Source organism: Acanthopagrus latus, chromosome 23, assembly GCF_904848185.1.
Source record: "Acanthopagrus latus isolate v.2019 chromosome 23, fAcaLat1.1, whole genome shotgun sequence".
Taxonomy (NCBI): Eukaryota; Metazoa; Chordata; class Actinopteri; order Spariformes; family Sparidae; genus Acanthopagrus; species Acanthopagrus latus.
This window is the reverse complement of record NC_051061.1, coordinates 17,235,271-17,254,246: the sequence shown is the minus strand read 5'-3', so window position 1 is coordinate 17,254,246 and position 18,976 is coordinate 17,235,271. Positions and strand designations below refer to the sequence as shown.

Sequence of the window (18,976 nt, the reverse complement as noted above, 5' to 3'; positions counted from 1 at the left end):
CCTCCTTTGCGTTTTGATGCCGTAACAATTTAATTTCCCCTCGAATATTATTAAAGGCTCAACGACTTCCTCATATACAGCATATTAAAGTCGTATTTGTGAAGCACAAGGCTGTAACATTTGTTTCTGTGGTGTCAAAACAAATGACAGAGCTCATGTTGTGGTGAATGTGTGTTGGTGGAGGAGACGCTGGCTACTACTGTGTACACCCCATGTATTTTTCTCAATGACAGGTGTATTTTAAATCCTCTCATCCTCCTTTCACCCTTTGTTCATTCATCTTGTCTTACATAACCGTCTTGCCCTTTTTCGGTCTCTCCTACAGGTGGGCGATGCCATGAGGAAGATGCAGGAGAGGAACAACATCGGCAAAATGATCCTCACCACGGAGCCCATGCCCGAGGAGGAGAAGAAGGAGGAGCCCAAGAAGGAGGACAAGAAAGAGGACAAGAAGAAGGACGACAAGAAGAAGGACGACAAGAAGAAGGACGATGCCAAGAAGGAGGAGAAGAAGGACGACAAGAAGAAGGAGGAGCCCAAGAAGGAGGAGCCCAAGAAGGAGGAGGAGAAGAAGGAAGAGGCCAAGAAGGAGGAGAAGTGAGAGGGAGGGATGGATAGTCAAGCAGACCAGCAGGGAGTTTGTGTCCTGGGAACAGGGGGTGTGGTGCGGGTGGGGAGGGGGGGATGGAGATGGATGGGGCAGGGGGGTGGGGGGGCAGGAGGCAAGCAAGGATGAGAAGGAGTTAGGAGGGTAGATAATAATATCACACCACTGTCGATCTTTCATCTCTTCCACCTCCACTCTGCTTCGCCCTCATGAGTCCTCATCAGGCCGGGCTCCACCCACCTCCCCTCCCATCCTCTTTAGCTCTAAAAAGAAAAGATCTCCAATCACTTGTTACGCCTCGTTAGCGCCACACTTATCTCTCTAGAAAAACAGTGTTGCCACTCAAAAGATTTTCTCCTATTGGGACTGATTGAGACAAGAGAGCCATGGAGGATTGTGGGTACCGTCCAGGCCTGGGGGGCAAATTACTGTTTCCCTTGACAACCGTAATCCCCGCTCGCGCTCCGGCTCCACCCTCGACCCCCAACGCCTCTCTCCGCACCTCAACTCCCACTGCGCTAAATTGTTCTGCTATGACTTCCACCTGCCACCTCCTCTTCCCCTCCTCACTGTGCTGAGTCCCCACCCCCCACCCACCTCCTCACCGCCACCTCCCACACCACCACAACCCCCACCCCCACCTCCACCTCCACCCCATCCACCGGCCGGACCCGCAGACAGGCACAAAGGCAAAGGCAGATAAGCAGAGAACCACACCCACCCACACGTTGCTCTCTTAGTGTCCAACGCTCTTAGTTATGTCACTGAGGATGAGTCAGTGATGCCGGTGATTGGCTGGTGCACCCCACCTCCCCTGGAGATATTTGCATCATGGTTTTTTGATCATGATGTTTGACTGCTCTGACGATGGCGTTAATGCTACAGGGCCTCCATCAGTGGCGAGGGAACGGCTCCGTAATGCATGCGCTCCCACCAAAACGTCCCGTGAAGTTAATATAGCAACTTGCCTGAATATGAATTCCGCCCCATAATGAGCCTTTCTGTGCGGCCGTTGAATAGGGAGGCAGAAATCATTGCTCAGCTCGCCTCTCCATAGTTACAGATTTTTCTAGCTGACCAACTGTTGGCAAGAAGTGCGCAGTGCCAATTAAGAGAGAATTTGTTTCTGTTCAAACAAGCCACACACACACACACACACACACACACACACACACACACACACAAACATGCACACTCTGAATGTGATGAAAGAGGCACTGTCGCGCTGAGACAGTGTAGCGTCTGAAATGAGCAAGTTAAGAAGGTGAATGCCGGTCCCTTTTTTTTTTTCCTTCGGCTTCAGGATCGGGCTCTCTCCTCCTCCCCGATCCTCCTCGAGGCATTCCATGGCATTCTGCTCCTTTCACAGCGACCGCTGGCCTGTCGATCACCCTGACCTGAGAGAGGAGAATGCAATTCAAGCTGGCGTCCATACTTCGCCTCCCCTCCTTGTCTCTGCTCCTCTCGCTCTCTCTCCCTCCTCTTTCCATTTCCCTCTCTATGGTCGGCATAGCAACAGGCGTCAGGCTCGTCAGAGAAGGCACTGTGACTCCCTCTCCCCGTGTCTCTCTTGGTTTTCTGCCTCCCTAACTTGAGATTTGCCAACGGTCGGTGCTGTCGACCAGTGTTTCAACAGGTGTAGAATGTATTAAGGGTTTCAGATGTTGAAACGAGGAGGTGGGGCAGATTTTTCAAGGTCCTTCAGTATTGCACTCCAGTCTGAAATTAAAGTATTGACAATGTGTGCAATTAGCAGTACGCTTGCTAACACAGCACACCGCTCCCCCTAATGGCCAAAGGTGTAATCAGCTATAATCCTTAGTGTTTCATCACAAATCCCACTGGGTGGACTCGCAAATCTTTTTCACATAGGAGGATATCAACTTTAAACCTCTGACATTTACCTATCCGACCCGCCCGCCCGCCCGCCTGCCTTCCTGTCTGTGAGCCCGGCCTCAGTGTTGAGACTCAGATGGTGACTAGTGACTTTGTAAAAAAACAAGATATTTGAAAAAAAAAAAAAAACAAGAAAAAAGTTGTTGTGTTAGCATGAGTGGCCTCCCTCATGTGCCGCGTGTGGTGTGCCATTGTGTGTGAAGACGTGTGTGTCCTCAGGTCGTTTGTCAGGTTTTAAAAAGCACCCACCCTGCCCCTGCCACCCTCACACTACTTCCCCCGCTACAGTATTATGTAGCTCCCACCCGACCCCTCCCTTCTTACTCTATCCCCCCCCCCCCCCTGTCTGATAAGAGGCCTGTGTTACGAGGACAGTTGGTATTAGTATTTTGCACTCTGCTCGCTGATCTAAATGCACTTACAAGCATGGCAGTCGCACTCCAGTCCCACGCAGGCTTTGATTTCTGCTCCAGGTTTGCAGCCTGTTTCCCATCATCCACTCCTGGTGTATCTGCTGAGGCTCAATGAAAGCACAGGTGGCACACACAAACACACACACACACACACACACACACACACACACACACACACACACACACACACACACACTCAGAAACACACACTCATGTAAAGGTCCCCTCACTTTAAGCTTGCCAGTCCCTGCCCGGGCCAACTTCTCCTGGGTGGCAGCTAAAATCAAAGCATTCATCCATCCCTGACTGTGGGAAGTAAAATGTGGAGCAGGGCGGAGCGAAACTGGGCTGGAGTGCGACCGCCACGCTGGTGTGGGGAGTGACTGTGTCCTGTCAGCCTCTGGTTAGTGTTCTGTTCTAATCTGCTGGGCTCCCTTTGTGAACCTGTGGACGGTGCTTCTGTTCCGAGTGCCATGTGAGAAACAAACGCTTCAGTAAGAAAAAAAAAAAGGATGTTTTACTTAATATGTTGTTTTAATTTACCTTTATATTTCCATTTTTTTTGTTCTTTTTTTGTTTTTTTTCTGTTTTTATTTTTGTTATCCAAGGGTTTAAAGTTCAAAGCTCATACTCTTTATGTGGGGACCTGCCAACCTGCACTCCTTTTAAATGTGATACAAGTCTTTATGTTGGTCCGAACCATGTGTGCCAAAATTGTATGTATATTCCTCTGTCAATGCTTTGAATATTAACAGTGCATAAAAAATATGAAGACAATTCTGGTATTGGATGCATTTCCATCAACCTTGAAGAAAAAATGAAAATGCAAAAGAGTCGTGTGACAGATTTGTATCCCAAAAAAAAAAAAACTGCTCATGGGTGCTGACAGAATTTTTGCTGCCGTTTACAAAAGTTTTAACACAATTTGTAGTTTTTGATTGGTTGCAGTCTTGCAGTCTCAAGCGTAGGTAGGCCTGCACTGTGCCTCTCTCCTTTCACACAGTTTACCTCAATCTGAGGCGGTTCCTTCTGCATTTAAATCCTTTTCACTGTGTTTTACCAGCTCTCACGTCACGTCGACCGCCACAGGTTGATCCCTCCTAAGTGTTTACAACCATAATATGAGTATCACAGTGAAAAGGAACTGGAGACAGCACCAAAAAGACATATAGATTCACAGAAAAGTCCTTCCAAATCCAAAGCTCCATGGTATCCCTCTGTATGGTTTTCTGTTTCTTTCAGTTTGTCTCCAAACAGCTTGTATAGCAAGTGAGGGAGCAGATGTTTTCACACAGCTGTGCAGGGATGCCAATACTGTAACACAGCTGCACAAAACCCCAGCTTATTGGCTGATCATAGCTCAGCCCTGGCCTGCCCCAGACACAACATTTCCGCTTAACAACTGATCTCAGTTCGCTCAAGGATTATTAAAGACGTTCCTCTTTTCCTGTGCTGCATCCGCAGAGCCTCTTGGCCGGTGCAACTGTCGCAGTCCAGCAGCAGCAGCAGCAGCCAGCCAAAAAAACGCCTCTCCATATCACCCCCTACTCTCTCCATACACATTCGAGGCAAATAAAACATTACTTTCACATCTGGAATTTGAAATTGCATGCATGCATCGGCATGTGGAAAACAGATTATGATCTCTTTCTTTCTTTCAACATTTTCCCCTTCGCTCCTTTTGAGCTAAGATGCCTTTGAGATGAACTCAATCAGTTTGGGCTGGTGGCCTGCTGCCTGAGAGCACTTCCACCATGGTAAAGCTGCAGTGTATGTCATCTTGAAGTGGTTTCCCAGTCATTCCAGACACTTATGCAAGAGTACCTAGCAACTCAGAGACGCACAGGAGAAAAACAGTGTTTCAAAGTAAAAAATCCACAAAAAAAAACAAACAAAACAATTCTGAACATTTGCAGTTTCAGATTTGATATGACTAATTAACACTCGTAGTTTTAGGTCTGAGAGATGCACTAAGACAATGAGTGTAGTATTTCCGATAGCTACTCCTCTGTCTGTCTCGTCCTTGTGTAGCTGAAGTCCCTCACAGACTCCCACCGTTTAGCTTTCAGGTGAATTTCTTTCCGTTTTCTATGGTTTCTCAGGTCATTCCAAACAGCAGTTTTCTTCTTGTAAGAAACCACTTAATTTTTTGCATCTACTAACACACACACACACACACACACACGCACACACAGACACATCATTCTATTTCACTGTGTTTCACTGAGTTCACTGCACAAAACTGTCACACCAACTTTCCTTCGCACATCCATGTTTGGTGTAAGCTTTAGTATTCCGAGTCTAAAGGAGAGGCTCTGCCTGAGCCGCTGTGTTCATTCATCCACACCGAGAACCCAAACAACCACATCCGCCTGCAGCTATTCTTTCCCTTGCATTTATTTTTTACGGTATTGAAACGCAGTGACATCACAGAAACATTAGAGATGCTACGGAAGTACAACCTGACTGGGCTTGTCGTGTACAGCACTAGGATGCATGTGTAGTTGACCAGAAAACGAGGCATGTGTTTATGTACAGCTCACCTTTTCTCTTTCCATGGTAGTTTAGTAGTCATGTAGTGGCGTGGTGTGAGAGAGGAGAAAGCCCTTCCAGTCGTGCCAACTGAAGCCAATCCACTGCCCCCAGTGCCTCCTGCCCCCCACCCCCATCCCCCCAGTCCTCACCCTCACCACGAGCACAGCTGGAACATTCATGAAACACCTTAACCTATCTCTGGGAATGCTTCCGAAATTCACTTCACATCCATCCCACTACACACCTCCTGTTAGAGTTCAGCCACCACTGGCAATTTTCTACAAGGCATACCCAACAGGTTGATTTCTAAGCTAGTTCTCGTCCTGCCTTGTGTTGTTTGGTTTTTGTTTTTGTTTTTTTTCTTTCCTGGTTGCAAACACTCTTCTCGTCTAGACTTTGTTTTTTAAACCCTTTGAATTGATGCTGCTTCTGTGCTTGACTCTGGGTTTACTGCGTGGTGCCATGGTATCCACATGGCCTCTAGAGCTTGTAACGCTTCAGTGTGTAATGTTACCATATGCCTTACATGTTTTCCAGGACTAATAAAAAAAAGCATAACAAAACGTCAGGAGATGTGATTTTTTTTTTTTATTTCTGTGATTTCTTGATACTCGTAGTTTCTTTACTGCTTTTTAAAAGTCATTAATTTAACGCACCCCAAAAATTCGGCAAATATCATCCTGTTTTTCCGAAACTAGATGATCCTTTAAACCGCACAGGACCAAACGAAATGTATTTCAATTCAATACTATACATACAGTATAAAAGAGTACAAAATAAAGCTGAAACTATGGGGGAAAAAAGTCTAGGAATGTTTTTTGAATCTATGCTAAAGAAACCAACGGTGAGGCAGATCCAGCTGCAATGACAGCTGTAACTCTGAAAGAAATATATATATATATATATATATATATATATATATAGACATCATGAACTTGCTCAAACACAGCAATACAATCTGGCACTTGTCATCGTACAAATATAGTGCAAATGGCTCTAACCACATGAATATAAAACTGCAGATGAACCCCTTCAGATTTCCGTTTGCTCCTCGATCCCGTGTGAGATCAAGACGTCAGACAAGCGAGAGAGGTAGGTGGAATCTGGGTAACCGTTCCTGAGAGGGATAAAAAAGAAGACGGTTCATTTCAGATATGTGAACTGGTGTGGCCTTCAGTTCTCCAGCTCCGTTAAGAACTCACTCACCCCGGTTTGCCTCCATGCAGGCTGGTCTTGTGTGGTATGCAGTCCCAGGTGACCCTGGCCCCTGTCTCTTTTTCTGTCACGGTGAAGGTGAGTCCCTGCCCGAAGGCTTTCTCCAGCCTGGGCAGCAGCTTCCATGTCTTGTCGCAGTCGGGAAAGTAGGCTTCAAACACTCCTCCTTGAAATGGTTTTCCTGGAGAAGGGTGACCCTCCTGAGAAAACAGAAAGTGAGGTAAACAAAGTCTCGGAAGCTAAAAGCTAAATCTTGTTGTTAAAGGCACAGTTCACCCCAAAGAAAACAAAAAGTACATATTTTTCCTCTTACATGCAGTGCTTTTGATCCATCTAGTTTAGATGAGGTCCGCCTTCTCTCAAATGTAATGAAACTAGATGGCTTGTGGTGCTCAAAACACCAAATAAATACATTTGAAAAATAACACCAATGCGTCTTTGTTGAAATCATGACCCGGTTACTCTATCTAAACCCACCAACAGCACCATTGGGCTGAAGGAGGCATGTACCTGCTCATGGACAGTGTTGGTAAGGTTTGGTAAAAAGAAAACAGTTCCTATATCAAAGTGCTCTGAGTGACTGTCATCATTTCTGGAAAAAGATACTGCAGAGTTATTTAAATGTACTTTTTCGGCAGTTTGAACACCAAAAAGGGCCATTTAGTTCCTTTATAGTCGCAAGAAGCCAGACACAGACAGTATCTAGACGGGTAAATAGCACTGCAGGTAAGAGGAAACGTGTGTGTTTGTATTTTTGGGGTAAACTGCAACTTTAAAGCTCTGTGTGATCTCTTTGCACGTTTCATTTTGATGTGCAGCCTGCTGGGGCAGTTCAAGACCCTTTTGAAGACCATAGACTTCCTACACAAAACTACGATGTCACCGTGTATTTCCCGGTACTTCCATATTCCCCGTAAATCATAATCTCTCTGTTCAGGAGGAGTTTATCTAAATGCTTGCTGACACTGTGTAGGAGGCAACTACAACACCAAAAATGTGTAATAACTTCTTACACAGGATAATACAATTTTCTGGGAAGTGATACCAAGTGAAACATTAGAAGATCAACACGTTGATGATTGACTGGAACTGTTGTACATTAACCAGTAGAAACACATCAATTGAGTGGCCGTTGTTCTGTATAACATTTATCTTCTTCTCCCAGATGAAAGATTAACATGCACTCGTGTCAGTTAAGTTATCACAGAAAATATGTTTAAGATAAGCCTCTTACCTCTTGGATGCCATCAAGAATGACATAAGTGATCTTGATAGCAGAGTCTTTCTTGTGACCTGGCATGCTGATGTGGATTCTAGAGGAGCTCATTTTGCCCTGGATGCCTCGTGGTGTCTCATGGCAGACTTTGCAGTGGACATGTACAGTGTCCAGGCACTTTGAGCACATGATAGCTCCACACTTAGTTTTGGTCATCGACTTCTCACTCTCTCCACAAACACAGATGGACCCTGGGGCTATGAAACCTGGCCTGGTTTCCTCTGGGGTGCCATGGATCTCAGTTTTTCTTTGCTGTACTCGATCCCTTTTCTCTTTCGTATAAAGAGCCATGTCTTTATCAGTACGGGTTGTTGTTTCCACGACTCGGTCTACATGACTCGCACTTTTATCATTTCCTGTTTTAGAGTGGTTGATCTCAGTCCTCTGTCCATCCATCTCCAGTGTGTTTCCGATTCTTACTTTCTCCTTAATGACTGGTTCTTTCCTCATTGCTGGCTTGCTAATAGATCCATTCACATGCTCTGACTGTTGGGGGTCAGTTCTACTTTTCAGTCCCCTTTCCTGACTACAACCAGTCCAATCAGCACTGCTTGTTTGGCTCGCTGGGATTCCCTGAGGATTACTGTGCGGGCTTTTGTCCTCATTCCTTTGTAAAAATGTGGATGGATTCAAATTGGAGGAAGCAGAAGAAGAGAAGTCCTTCTGATCTGGTATTTGGGCTAAATCTCCTGAAAATACCTCCCGCAGTGCAGCGTGTACCTGAGAACACAACTGTTTTGGACCGAGAAGATATAAACTATCCTTTAATATCAAGATAGTCACTTTCTTAAAGCGGCTACGTACATCCGCACAACAGGCCTGTAAGGTTTCATCTGCTGCGTCAGGGATACCAAGATCAAACAAGCGCAGTCGCTGCATGGAAAAGTCTGCTGAAACCGAATCAATCAGCCTCTGTAAACCTAGTCGACATGAACTCACTTTTAATGATTCTGCCCCTCGCAAGGTGATGGTCAGATCACTACTAACCTCTGAGCGTCTCTCTTTCACCTGGACATCAGAAGTCAGGTCATCCACTCGGGTGCCGTAGGCCTCTTTTATGTGCTGCCACATCACATTGGAAACAGTAATCTCTGCATTATGGACTTCACGCTTCTCCTTCCCTGTTTGGTCACTGAAGCTAGAGGACCTGGCCCTTGGTCTGCTTGTGGACCTGCTGGAGTCCTCTTGACTCTTCTGACCCGTAACCTGCACCCTCTGCTGAGGAGTTCCTGAGAAACTGCTGGCTCGCTTCAAGGTAGATCCAGACCCAGCAGGTGGAAGTGGAGGACTTCCCGATGAACTGGACTGATTTGTGCTAAGGGGGGACGTTAAACTCTTGGGTCTAGCATCAGCTAAATGTGAGCTCAAGGAGTTTTTATTCAGCGAAGCAGATGAAGACAAATAATCTCCACTCCTAAACAAGATGTCCCCTCCAGTGTTTTGGGACACCGCCCTGGAGACTTTCTCACTACCAATCTGGGCTGTCTCTGACAGTACATCATGCCCTAACACTGGCCCAAGGCGAGCTTGCCTAATGGGAGACGAGAGCCCGCCTCGTACACTGAGGTCAGTTGGCCGACTGCCCAGCGCAGCCAGCCCTGTATCCTTAAACCGAGCAGCTAACTTATACCTTCTGGCCCCTTCAGCTCTCCTCTCATCCTCCCCTGACCTCAGCAGCCTATCTACCCTATCATCCACTGGATCTACAGTGGGGGTTGTGGTGAGGGGGACTCTCTGCTCATCAGCATGAGTTAGTGAACCTGAATCATAGGACGGATATCTAAGAAGACTGGCTACATCCTCTTTCTTTCCTGACTCTTTGCTGTGGTCCAGCAAGAGAAACTGCTTGGCCTCTGACACATCACTGCTGCTGCCGATAATGTAAATATTTCGGTCATCTTCAGTCAGAAGAAGCTTGGGATGTCTGACACGTAAGGTCTCTTTCGCCCTTCGCAGTCCCCCCCTTGGTGTTAGGATAATCTTAGGAAGCTGGGCTCGACGGATTTTGATCTCATTCTCTTGGAAAAAGCTACTCAGTGCCTGTTTTGCCAACTTTAGGGTCTCCTGACAGCGACGATTGTCCCCCACTCCTGTCGTAACCTGCAGAAATAGACTAGTCAACCCCTGATTGGTCATATCCACCACATCAACACCATGCTGACTAAGGATTTGCTGATATTCCTTTCGACAGTGTTTCTGCACATATTGGAACATGTCAGCATCCACCATTAGGAAGAACTCCTCCTCTGATGTTGTAGGATGCTGCAGAGGTGCAGCCTGTGTCTGAACAGTGTCTTCCCAGCCATTACCACCAGGTGTCAGGTCTCTATGTGGGTCTGAGTTGTTCTCATCAGAGTGAACTTCCTCTCTTTGTTCTGGTTGCTTATTAGTCTCCCTGCTCCGATCTTCTGACTCCTGAGCATGAGGCTTCTGTGCTACCTGAACAGACCTGGAGCCACTTGTGTCAGGTTGACCTGAGTCTTTGTTTTCTTTTGGTTGTGGACCAAGCAGCTGAGCCAAGGCAGCTTGGACTTTGGAATAGACGCCATACAATGTGTACAAATCCGCAGTAGCATCGTAGCTTATCTGGACATCGGGGTGGCTCTTATGAAGGCTTGTCAATGCCATCACTCCCCCAGGAAGCTGGCTGTAGTCAACCATTGCTGATAAACTTGGGATGACCTACGATACCGGAAGAAGAGAAACATTCATGGATTTGACTGCACATTCAGCATTTTGTTGACATACTTCCTAACATTCCAGATGAATGTACCTTGTCTGGATCCAGGCGTTCACGGTGCTCAGTTACAGTGACTTCAAACTTCTTCTCATCCACTTCCAGAGTGTGCCGTCTCTGTCGAATAAGTCTCTGTGCCACTGTGTGAGGGGTGTCACCAGAGTGAAATCAATCTCAGTCTGTGAAGCATCCTGACTAAGCTTTTTCACCATTGGCTACTCTGCTGAAGCGCATGCCAGCCTTACAGTTCAACGTAAATCACTGGTGGCAGCCGACAGAGTCAAATACTTATAGTTACTAATAACGTTTGGAGTCTAGAGAACAAAAAATGAATGGAGCCTTTGTAGTTAAAAGGTGCAGTGTGTCAGAGGTGATCACCTGCTGAATTTATTCTCACAACAAATAGGGGCAGCAGCATATCACCAGAGTAACTGCTAACTGCTGCTAATTGTATTGTATATCCATCTATGATTGTAGCTGTTAGCTCATTGGGTAAGTTAGCCATGCAGCTAGCTGAGTTAGTTAGTGTTTGTAATCGCATTGCTGGCACAGGAGCTTTGGCGTGCTGGGAGAAGGAGGTTTCCAGTCCTGAGGTTAGCTTGTTAGCATGTTAACACTTTACATTGGTATCTTTGATATAACTTAAGAACTGTTATTTCTTCACATTCTGATGATAAATGTTGTTCATTTTTAAAAGTTTTAAACTAAATTCTTACATACTGCACCTTTAATCAGTGGTTTTAGTTAATATGATAATATAGTCAATACTATTTTCACTGTTACATGTCTCTGTAATAGATGTAACATGTTAGTTTGTATGTTACATACACATGTACTTTTGAGGTACTCAAGTTGTATATGTGTTTTATATACTGCTTTATTTTTTATATACTGTATAATTTCAAAATTTCAGATTATACAGGCAGCACTTTTGAACGTTGGACATCATCATTATTACATATACCTATATTTTATAGCTGTTTTTGGTACCATTTTGATGTTTTAACTTAAAGCTTCTACACTGCTACTCATGTAGATGTGTATACATGTGTCTTGCATGGTTGCGGTGATTGTCTGGACTATAAATGTAGCAAACGTAACAAAGTATCTATCTATCTATCTATCTATCTATCTATCTATCTATCTATCTATCTATCTATCTATCTACTTCACATGCACACATCCTGACCCCACTGACCTCCACTGTCCTCAAAGGTGATGAGGGCATACGCGGGCGTTGCCTTGACAATAGTGACAGAGTCTATTTCGCCTCCTCCGTTCCTGTCTCTCAGGAAGTGAATAAATAGCTTATCTTTCAGCCTGGCATCCTCAGTGTCTGTGGGCAGACCGCTCACCCTCACAGTCCGGCCCGGCTCTGCCATCTGCTGGGAGAAACACAATCACTGCTGTGTGAAATGCAAGACAGCAACATAAAAATGTCATGATTCCGCACTAACGGCAAGCCTGAATGTGGACGGGACGATGAGGGAAAGCTGAGAGACAAGATCTATTCATGAAGATGTTGATGTTGAACTATCAGGCAGCCATTCAAAGACCCCACCCTTGTGAAAGGGAAAGGAAGCATATTTGATAATATAACACCCTCTATTGGAGGTTACTAGGACACTACACCAACATGAATAAAAAATCTTCATTTCAGGTACTCTTTTTTGATATTCTGACAAAATATTTAGCAATTTCAAATGTATTAATGCCTCTCAAAACATTCCTCTCAAGTTAAGCTTTTTTTTAAAAAAAAAAAAAAAAAAAAACATGTTTCAGGCTATAATGACTCAGGCTAAAATGTTAGTCTCTGTTTAGTTCAAATCCCCTCATGCAACACAGACATAAATGCGAAAGGGATGAATAAAATGTGTAGATTGTGACGGATGTTGAAGTGAACGCCCCTTCTTCCTCTTCTTCCTACTTCCCAGCAGTTTGCTGTTGCTGCTGGTATTGCTTTTCAAACACACACACACACACACACACACACACACACACACACACACACACCCCCACTATATATATATATATATATATATATATATATATATATATATATATATATATATATATATATATATATATATATACATATACATATATATATATATATATATATATATATATATATATATATATATATATATAGAGTGTGTGTGTGTGTGTATGTGTGTGTGTAGGCTTACATTTGATATCAGTTTTATTTCATTAAAAAATACTATGGTCTATTTTTGCAGCCATCCTGCAAATAATACGCAAAATATTGAGTGTTTAATGCGACAGGATGTGAAGAGATACATGCAGCAGCGAGAGGGAAAGCCATATTGCAGAGCTGACTTTCAAGGAAGTGAAAGCAACACAATCGGAAAAAAAATCTAAACTGACAACCAGCCTGACGCACCAGCGAAGGATCTTCTGTTTGCACCCGCCGCAGTGTCTACCTGTCATCAAATACGCTGGATATCTTTGAGATTCGTCATATTTACTGACCTTACAAAGGTTTCACGGCGTTTCTCGCTATCTTACAACGACCGCCACACTTCGCAAGCCATGGAAGAAAAGTGAAACTGGGCTGCGAACTGCTGTGATGTGTCATGGCGGCGGCAGCGGGCGACAAAGTGCACAATAACTGTAACTATAACAACTGAGAGAAGCTGACAGCTATTTTTCAGAATAGGATTTTTTACATTAAAATTGATAACTACAAGAAATAGATACAACACAAGGCCTTGTTAAATATTTAGAAACTTTTCCTCTTTTGTTTTTACTTAACCTCTCTGACACTTTTCAAAAAGCAGTGGTGTCTTGTTTTGGGCTCTTTCCTCAGTATCAAATACTTTTGAGTTGTTGACATTTCCAACACAGCTGCACCTAAACTAGCTACGAAAGCCACTGCGTTTCATGCTGTGAAAACACCAGTATCTCACACAGGTGTACAGGCAGCATTGTATTCTATATCATAATGTTGTAAACATTTGAAAGAACATAATATTAAACTTCAGAATCCTGTTTTGTGATTTGAAAAATTGGCCTTATTATAAATAGTGTATTGATCTAATAAACCAAACAAGCAATTAATAAACCCCTCAATGATGTGACGTCCAGTCAGGCGCTAGAATCAGTGAGCGGCAGTCATGCATTATTACACTGAATGCGAACACCTCGAAATAAGCCGCAGAAGAAGACGTCCGTCCTTTGTCCAATCGGAGGCTACGTTGTTACGTGTTGCGCGCATGCGCTGTGGTGCGGGTATTTCATGTGTTGTACGTCGTGTCCGGTGGAGGTCATAGACATCTGAGCAAAACTGAGGTGAGTTATAACATGCAGTGTGTTTTATGACATTGAAAATACTTATTTGTATAGCCAAACGTGGTTGGAGCCATAATTGCACCGCAAACTGGACACGTTTTTCATCAGTCATCGACAAATTACATGATTTCACAGTGTTGAGTAAGGCGAACATGTCCATCAGCGACAAATGACATGCGTACTACCACCCGGCGTGCGATTTTGGACTTGGCTATAACACGCTGTGTCATTTTCTCTTTTTGTAATACATTTGTACTGTTGTATGTGTTGTTTAAATGTAATTAGCTGTAAACTACAGTGCTCTGTTAAGTCTGCTTAGCTTGGCAGCTCCCTTATTTAGTTGATAAGCTAATGCTAACGAGAGAGCTAAGTAGCTACCACCCACAGCCTTGGCATTTCTCAGCCAAGGCCGGAGCCAGCTATTACTGGATAGAAGGACTTAGTCTGGCTCTCCAGGTGCCTCCAGTTACACTCAAATTGGTTACACTGCGTATGGATAATATTGGTTATGTGTACTGATTCATTTTGTCTCATTTTCATTGCCAACAGATTGCTGTCATGGCCAAGCTGTTCGAGTCCATCGGGAAGTTGGGGGTGGCTCTCGCCATCGGTGGAGGTGTTGTGAACTCTGCGCTTTTCAATGGTAGGTGCTGGTCAGTTGCATACCATACACTCTAGTGTAAGGATAGTGGTGGTTACCTTACGACGATTACGAATCACCTGCTCCCCCCTCCGGACAAGTGATCCACATGTCCTTGAACACTGCAGGGTCTCTAACCATTTGACAACAACGAGGCAGCATTAAGAAAAGATAACATATTTTCGCAGTTTATAAAGTAGAGAAATGCACTGCACATTTTGAAACACTCCACATTTACAAAGAAGCAGCAGTCTCCTATAGAAAATTAACAAATACTCAGTGCAAGTGATGCTTGCAATGAATCCAGCTTGTTAATTCAAGGTTGCATGCTAATTATTAGCATGTTCATCAGAGTTTATTCATCTAGTATGTTTTCAGTGTCTCTGGAAACCTCCACTGTGGTGTAACTTTGTTAAATTGTGGTATGATTTGCAGTGTTTCTGTTTGCTTGTGTTTTTTGTATATGTGGTGCTTCCCACTTGGGATCATGCTTACAAAAACATTACCATAACAAGCCAGATAACTGGGGTGTAGGATCCTGTTGCACTTCTGCAATGTAATTCATGTGATTTTAACCAATCATGGTTTTATCTTTGTTTGCCTTGGTTAAAATAACACAAACACAACACAATGTTTAAAAGCTGTAGATACATAAACTATATAGAAAAACCTGCACACTGTATACTCAAACCTTTGGGTAGGTGAGACTAACTATCCTCTATGCTACAGTTGATGCAGGGCACCGGGCTGTGATATTTGACCGGTTCAGAGGAGTACAAGATGCCGTTGTTGGTGAAGGGACCCACTTCCTCATTCCCTGGGTGCAGAAACCTATCATCTTTGATTGCCGCTCCCGTCCACGCAACGTGCCTGTCATCACAGGCAGCAAAGGTACATGATCCATCTACTGATCGGCTATGATGATGTTCTCACTTTTCTTCAAACACACTCTGTCTCACTTGAGGCTGAGTTAACCAAGTGGGTTTGTTGATCAGTGACCTCTTGAAAATGCTGTACTTATTTGAATTAGTAGAAACACAAGATGACATGGTTAACATTCTTATCTAACAATGCTATCTATGTTAACATTGCATTTATAAGTTATAACAAACAGTATGACTTGTAGTGTTATGATTTCCCACACAGATCTGCAGAATGTAAACATCACATTGCGTATCCTCTTCCGGCCGGTGTCCGGCCAGCTGCCACGCATCTTCACCAGTATTGGTGAGGACTATGATGAGAGAGTCCTGCCGTCCATCACCACAGAAGTTTTAAAGTCTGTAGTGGTGAGTATCAGCCCAGAAGAGTTAATACAGATTAGGGCTGGGCAACCAATATTTATATCTTGGTATTTTTAGACTGAAGGAAAACACAATGTATATTTTGGTATTTTCTATTAAGTGGATAAATGTTGAGTTTTAAGTAAAGGCCAGATGTCACCAGGAATTTTTATCCATATTAACACATGGTTTTATTCTTTGTCTGCAAATATAGACCTGCAAAACATGTTTATACAAAAAAAAGATTTATAAATAACTGGGCTGTATCTTAACTCTTTTTAGGATATTCACTGGTTAGAAGTTCAGCAGTTTGAAATTATTCAAATAAAAAATAAGTGGACAAAAAGCTTTGTTACGTGTGAGCTGATGAACAAACCTGCTTGTATCTTTTTCTACAGGCTCGGTTTGATGCTGGTGAGCTCATTACCCAGAGAGAGCTAGTCTCTCGGCAGGTTAGCGAAGACCTTACAGAAAGAGCCTCCACCTTCGGCCTCATCCTGGATGACGTTTCACTGGTATGAAGCTGCTGGCAAATTTTGTAGCAATGCCTACTCTGTCTTTTCAGTTGGATTTTGACTTGGAGACTTAATTGGATTGTGTTCTTGCAGACACACTTGACCTTTGGCAAAGAATTCACAGAGGCTGTCGAGATGAAGCAGGTGGCTCAGCAGGAGGCCGAGAGGGCCCGTTTCGTTGTAGAAAAGGTATTTTTAACACAGAGATCATCCAGGTATGACAGATGTTGTCTCTATTTGGAAAAGGTGGAAGCAGCTCACCAAATCTTCTTTTATCCTTTTAAGGCAGAGCAACAGAAGCAAGCGGCCATCATCTCAGCAGAGGGAGATTCCCAGGCTGCCTTGCTTATCGCCAACTCCCTGATGGAGGCTGGTGATGGTCTGGTAGAACTACGTAAGCTAGAGGCAGCTGAAGACATCGCTTTCCAGCTCTCCCGCTCCCGCAATGTCACTTACTTACCCTCAGGACAGGGCACATTGCTTCAGTTGCCCCAGTGATGACAACATCTCACCTCACGTCTACCCCACTCTCGCTGTCACCAGCCATCACATGGGCCGTGGAAGGGGTGGTTGGAGGATTCAATAAAGGACTCCCAACTTCACACACATTCCTCCCACTCTTTCTCTAACCAACTCTGGACTGGGCTCTGCTGATAGCAGCATGGTGGGAGACAAAGTGAGAGGTCTGCGATGGACACATTTAAGTCCACCCATGTGTGAGGAAGTGGAGGGTAACCTATATCTAGTACTTTATTTTGAAAATAAGTGACAATGCAGTAAATTCTCTAAAGATTAGTCTTTGCTACATTGTGATTCAGAGCACTGCATGTGTGAAAAGCAACAGTGATTTTACCATCCGAGGAAAATCATTTTTGATATCTTTCAAAGATAATAAATCTTGGATGATAAATCCCGTAACTCCGTCAGTGTTGTGCAGGAAAGTGTCCTCAAATTGTGTAACTGCTTATATTCAAATCTGTAATGAAAGGCTCTCCTTTGGATTCACTGACATAACTGACTAGAGATGATTTATTCATATGACCTAACTTCTCTGTGTGTTCTGATCTGCCAGAGGATTAATTGTCTAGAATATTTCTGCTTCTAGTAAATTATTTTGTCATGGATAATAAACACAAACCCAAACAACTGGAATGTGCTTGTTGGATGCTAGAGGATGAGCCTTCTTTCTTTACAGTCCTCGCTGTGTGTGTAGCTTGTGTGAAGAAAACGTAAAAACCCTATGATTAAGAAATGGCTCAACTCAATAAAATTGTCTTTCTACCTGCCAGTGGTCAGGCTCTGTATAAAGCCTTAGAAGTGAATATACAGTATTTTCTATTGAGTGTGATCAGCAGCAGTCACCACAGGAGGGAGTATTGTAATTGCTTTTTGAGAAAATACTGCAAAAGAGGAACAGAACTGTTTTTCCCTTCAGTATAATTGTTCAAAATGGATAAAACAGTTTATCACCATTGTCTTGTTTAAGAAAAAGAATGAAGAAAACAAATGGCATGGCTATTTGGTGACAATTGAAACTTCCATTCGGCAACAGTTAACAATTTATTATATATTACAGATGTATGCATTTGAATTTACTCTCAATAACTACATAGTGCCACTTTGAATTAATGGTAAAAATGGGATACGTAAATACAGAATAAATACTGCAGTATTAAGAGAGATAATTAAAGGTAAAAATATCATTCATTCTGCAATATTAAAGAATTATTGGTTAAATAGGATAAGTTCCACAGTATTAAAGAGTGATAATTAATGGTAAAATATTAATTCCACAGTATTAATGCCTGATAATAATTGCTAAATAGGATAAATTCCACAGTATTAAAAAGTAATAATCAATGGTTAATCAGAATAAATTCCACAGTATTAAAGAGTAATAATTAATGGTAAAATAGGATAAATTCCACAGTATTAAAGAGTAATAATAATTGTTAAATAGGATAAATTCCACAGTATTAAAGAGGAATAATTAATGGTAAAATAGGATAAATTCCACAATATTAAAGAATAATAAATAATGGTTATATCAGATAAATTCCACAGTATTATAGAATAATAATTAATGGTTAAATATGACACATTCCACAGTATTAAAGAATAATAATGAATGGTTAATTGGAATCAATTCCATGGTATTAAATAATAATAATTAATTCTAAAATAGGATATATTCCACAGTATTAAAGAATAATACTTAATGGTAAAATAGGGATACATTCCACAATATTAAAGAATAATAATTTTGGTAAAATAGGGATAAATTCCACAGTATTACAGAGTAATAATTAATGGTTAAATATGATAAATTCCACAGTATTACAAAGTAATAATTAATGGTTAAATAGGATAAATTCCACAGTATTACGAAGTAATAATTAATGGTTAAACAGGATAAATTCCACAGTATTACAAAGTAATAATTAACGGTTAAATAGGATAAATTCCACAGTATTACAGTGTAATATTGAATGTTTAATCAGAATAAATTCCACAGTATTATATAGAGATAATCAGTGGTTAATCAGA

At 42.8% G+C, this 18,976-nt stretch overlaps 3 protein-coding genes across 5 annotated transcripts in view; 2 read left to right on the top strand and 1 right to left on the bottom strand.

The window, feature by feature from the left end:
* The window catches only part of vat1 (vesicle amine transport 1), a 36,835-nt gene extending 30,821 nt beyond the window's left edge, over positions 1-6,014 (top strand). The window contains exon 6 of the mRNA XM_037087990.1: positions 326-6,014. Within this exon, the coding sequence (XP_036943885.1) occupies positions 326-601 (276 nt within the window). The 3' untranslated portion in view covers positions 602-6,014. The remainder of the gene's footprint in view (positions 1-325) is intronic.
* On the bottom strand, positions 5,051-13,685 carry si:busm1-163l24.3. 3 transcript variants are annotated; one of them, XM_037087988.1, is made up of 6 exons: positions 13,084-13,685; positions 11,878-12,061; positions 10,716-10,819; positions 7,901-10,624; positions 6,658-6,866; positions 5,051-6,568 (listed from the first exon to the last, which is right to left on the bottom strand). In XM_037087988.1, exons 2-6 carry the CDS (start codon positions 12,059-12,061, stop codon positions 6,484-6,486), a joined length of 3,306 nt encoding a protein of 1,101 aa, XP_036943883.1. In that variant the 5' UTR covers positions 13,084-13,685; the 3' UTR covers positions 5,051-6,483. The 3 variants fall into 3 exon arrangements, with proteins under 3 accessions (XP_036943883.1, XP_036943884.1, XP_036943882.1); XM_037087989.1 differs by having other exon boundaries at positions 11,878-12,064; positions 13,173-13,685; XM_037087987.1 differs by having other exon boundaries at positions 13,173-13,685.
* A 175-nt stretch (positions 13,686-13,860) lies between these two features.
* On the top strand, positions 13,861-17,717 carry phb (prohibitin). The gene is made up of 7 exons (XM_037087991.1): positions 13,861-13,991; positions 14,541-14,634; positions 15,361-15,522; positions 15,778-15,920; positions 16,313-16,429; positions 16,523-16,618; positions 16,715-17,717. Exons 2-7 carry the CDS (start codon positions 14,550-14,552, stop codon positions 16,925-16,927), a joined length of 816 nt encoding a protein of 271 aa, XP_036943886.1. The 5' UTR covers positions 13,861-13,991; positions 14,541-14,549; the 3' UTR covers positions 16,928-17,717.
* The last annotated feature ends 1,259 nt before the right edge of the window (positions 17,718-18,976 follow it).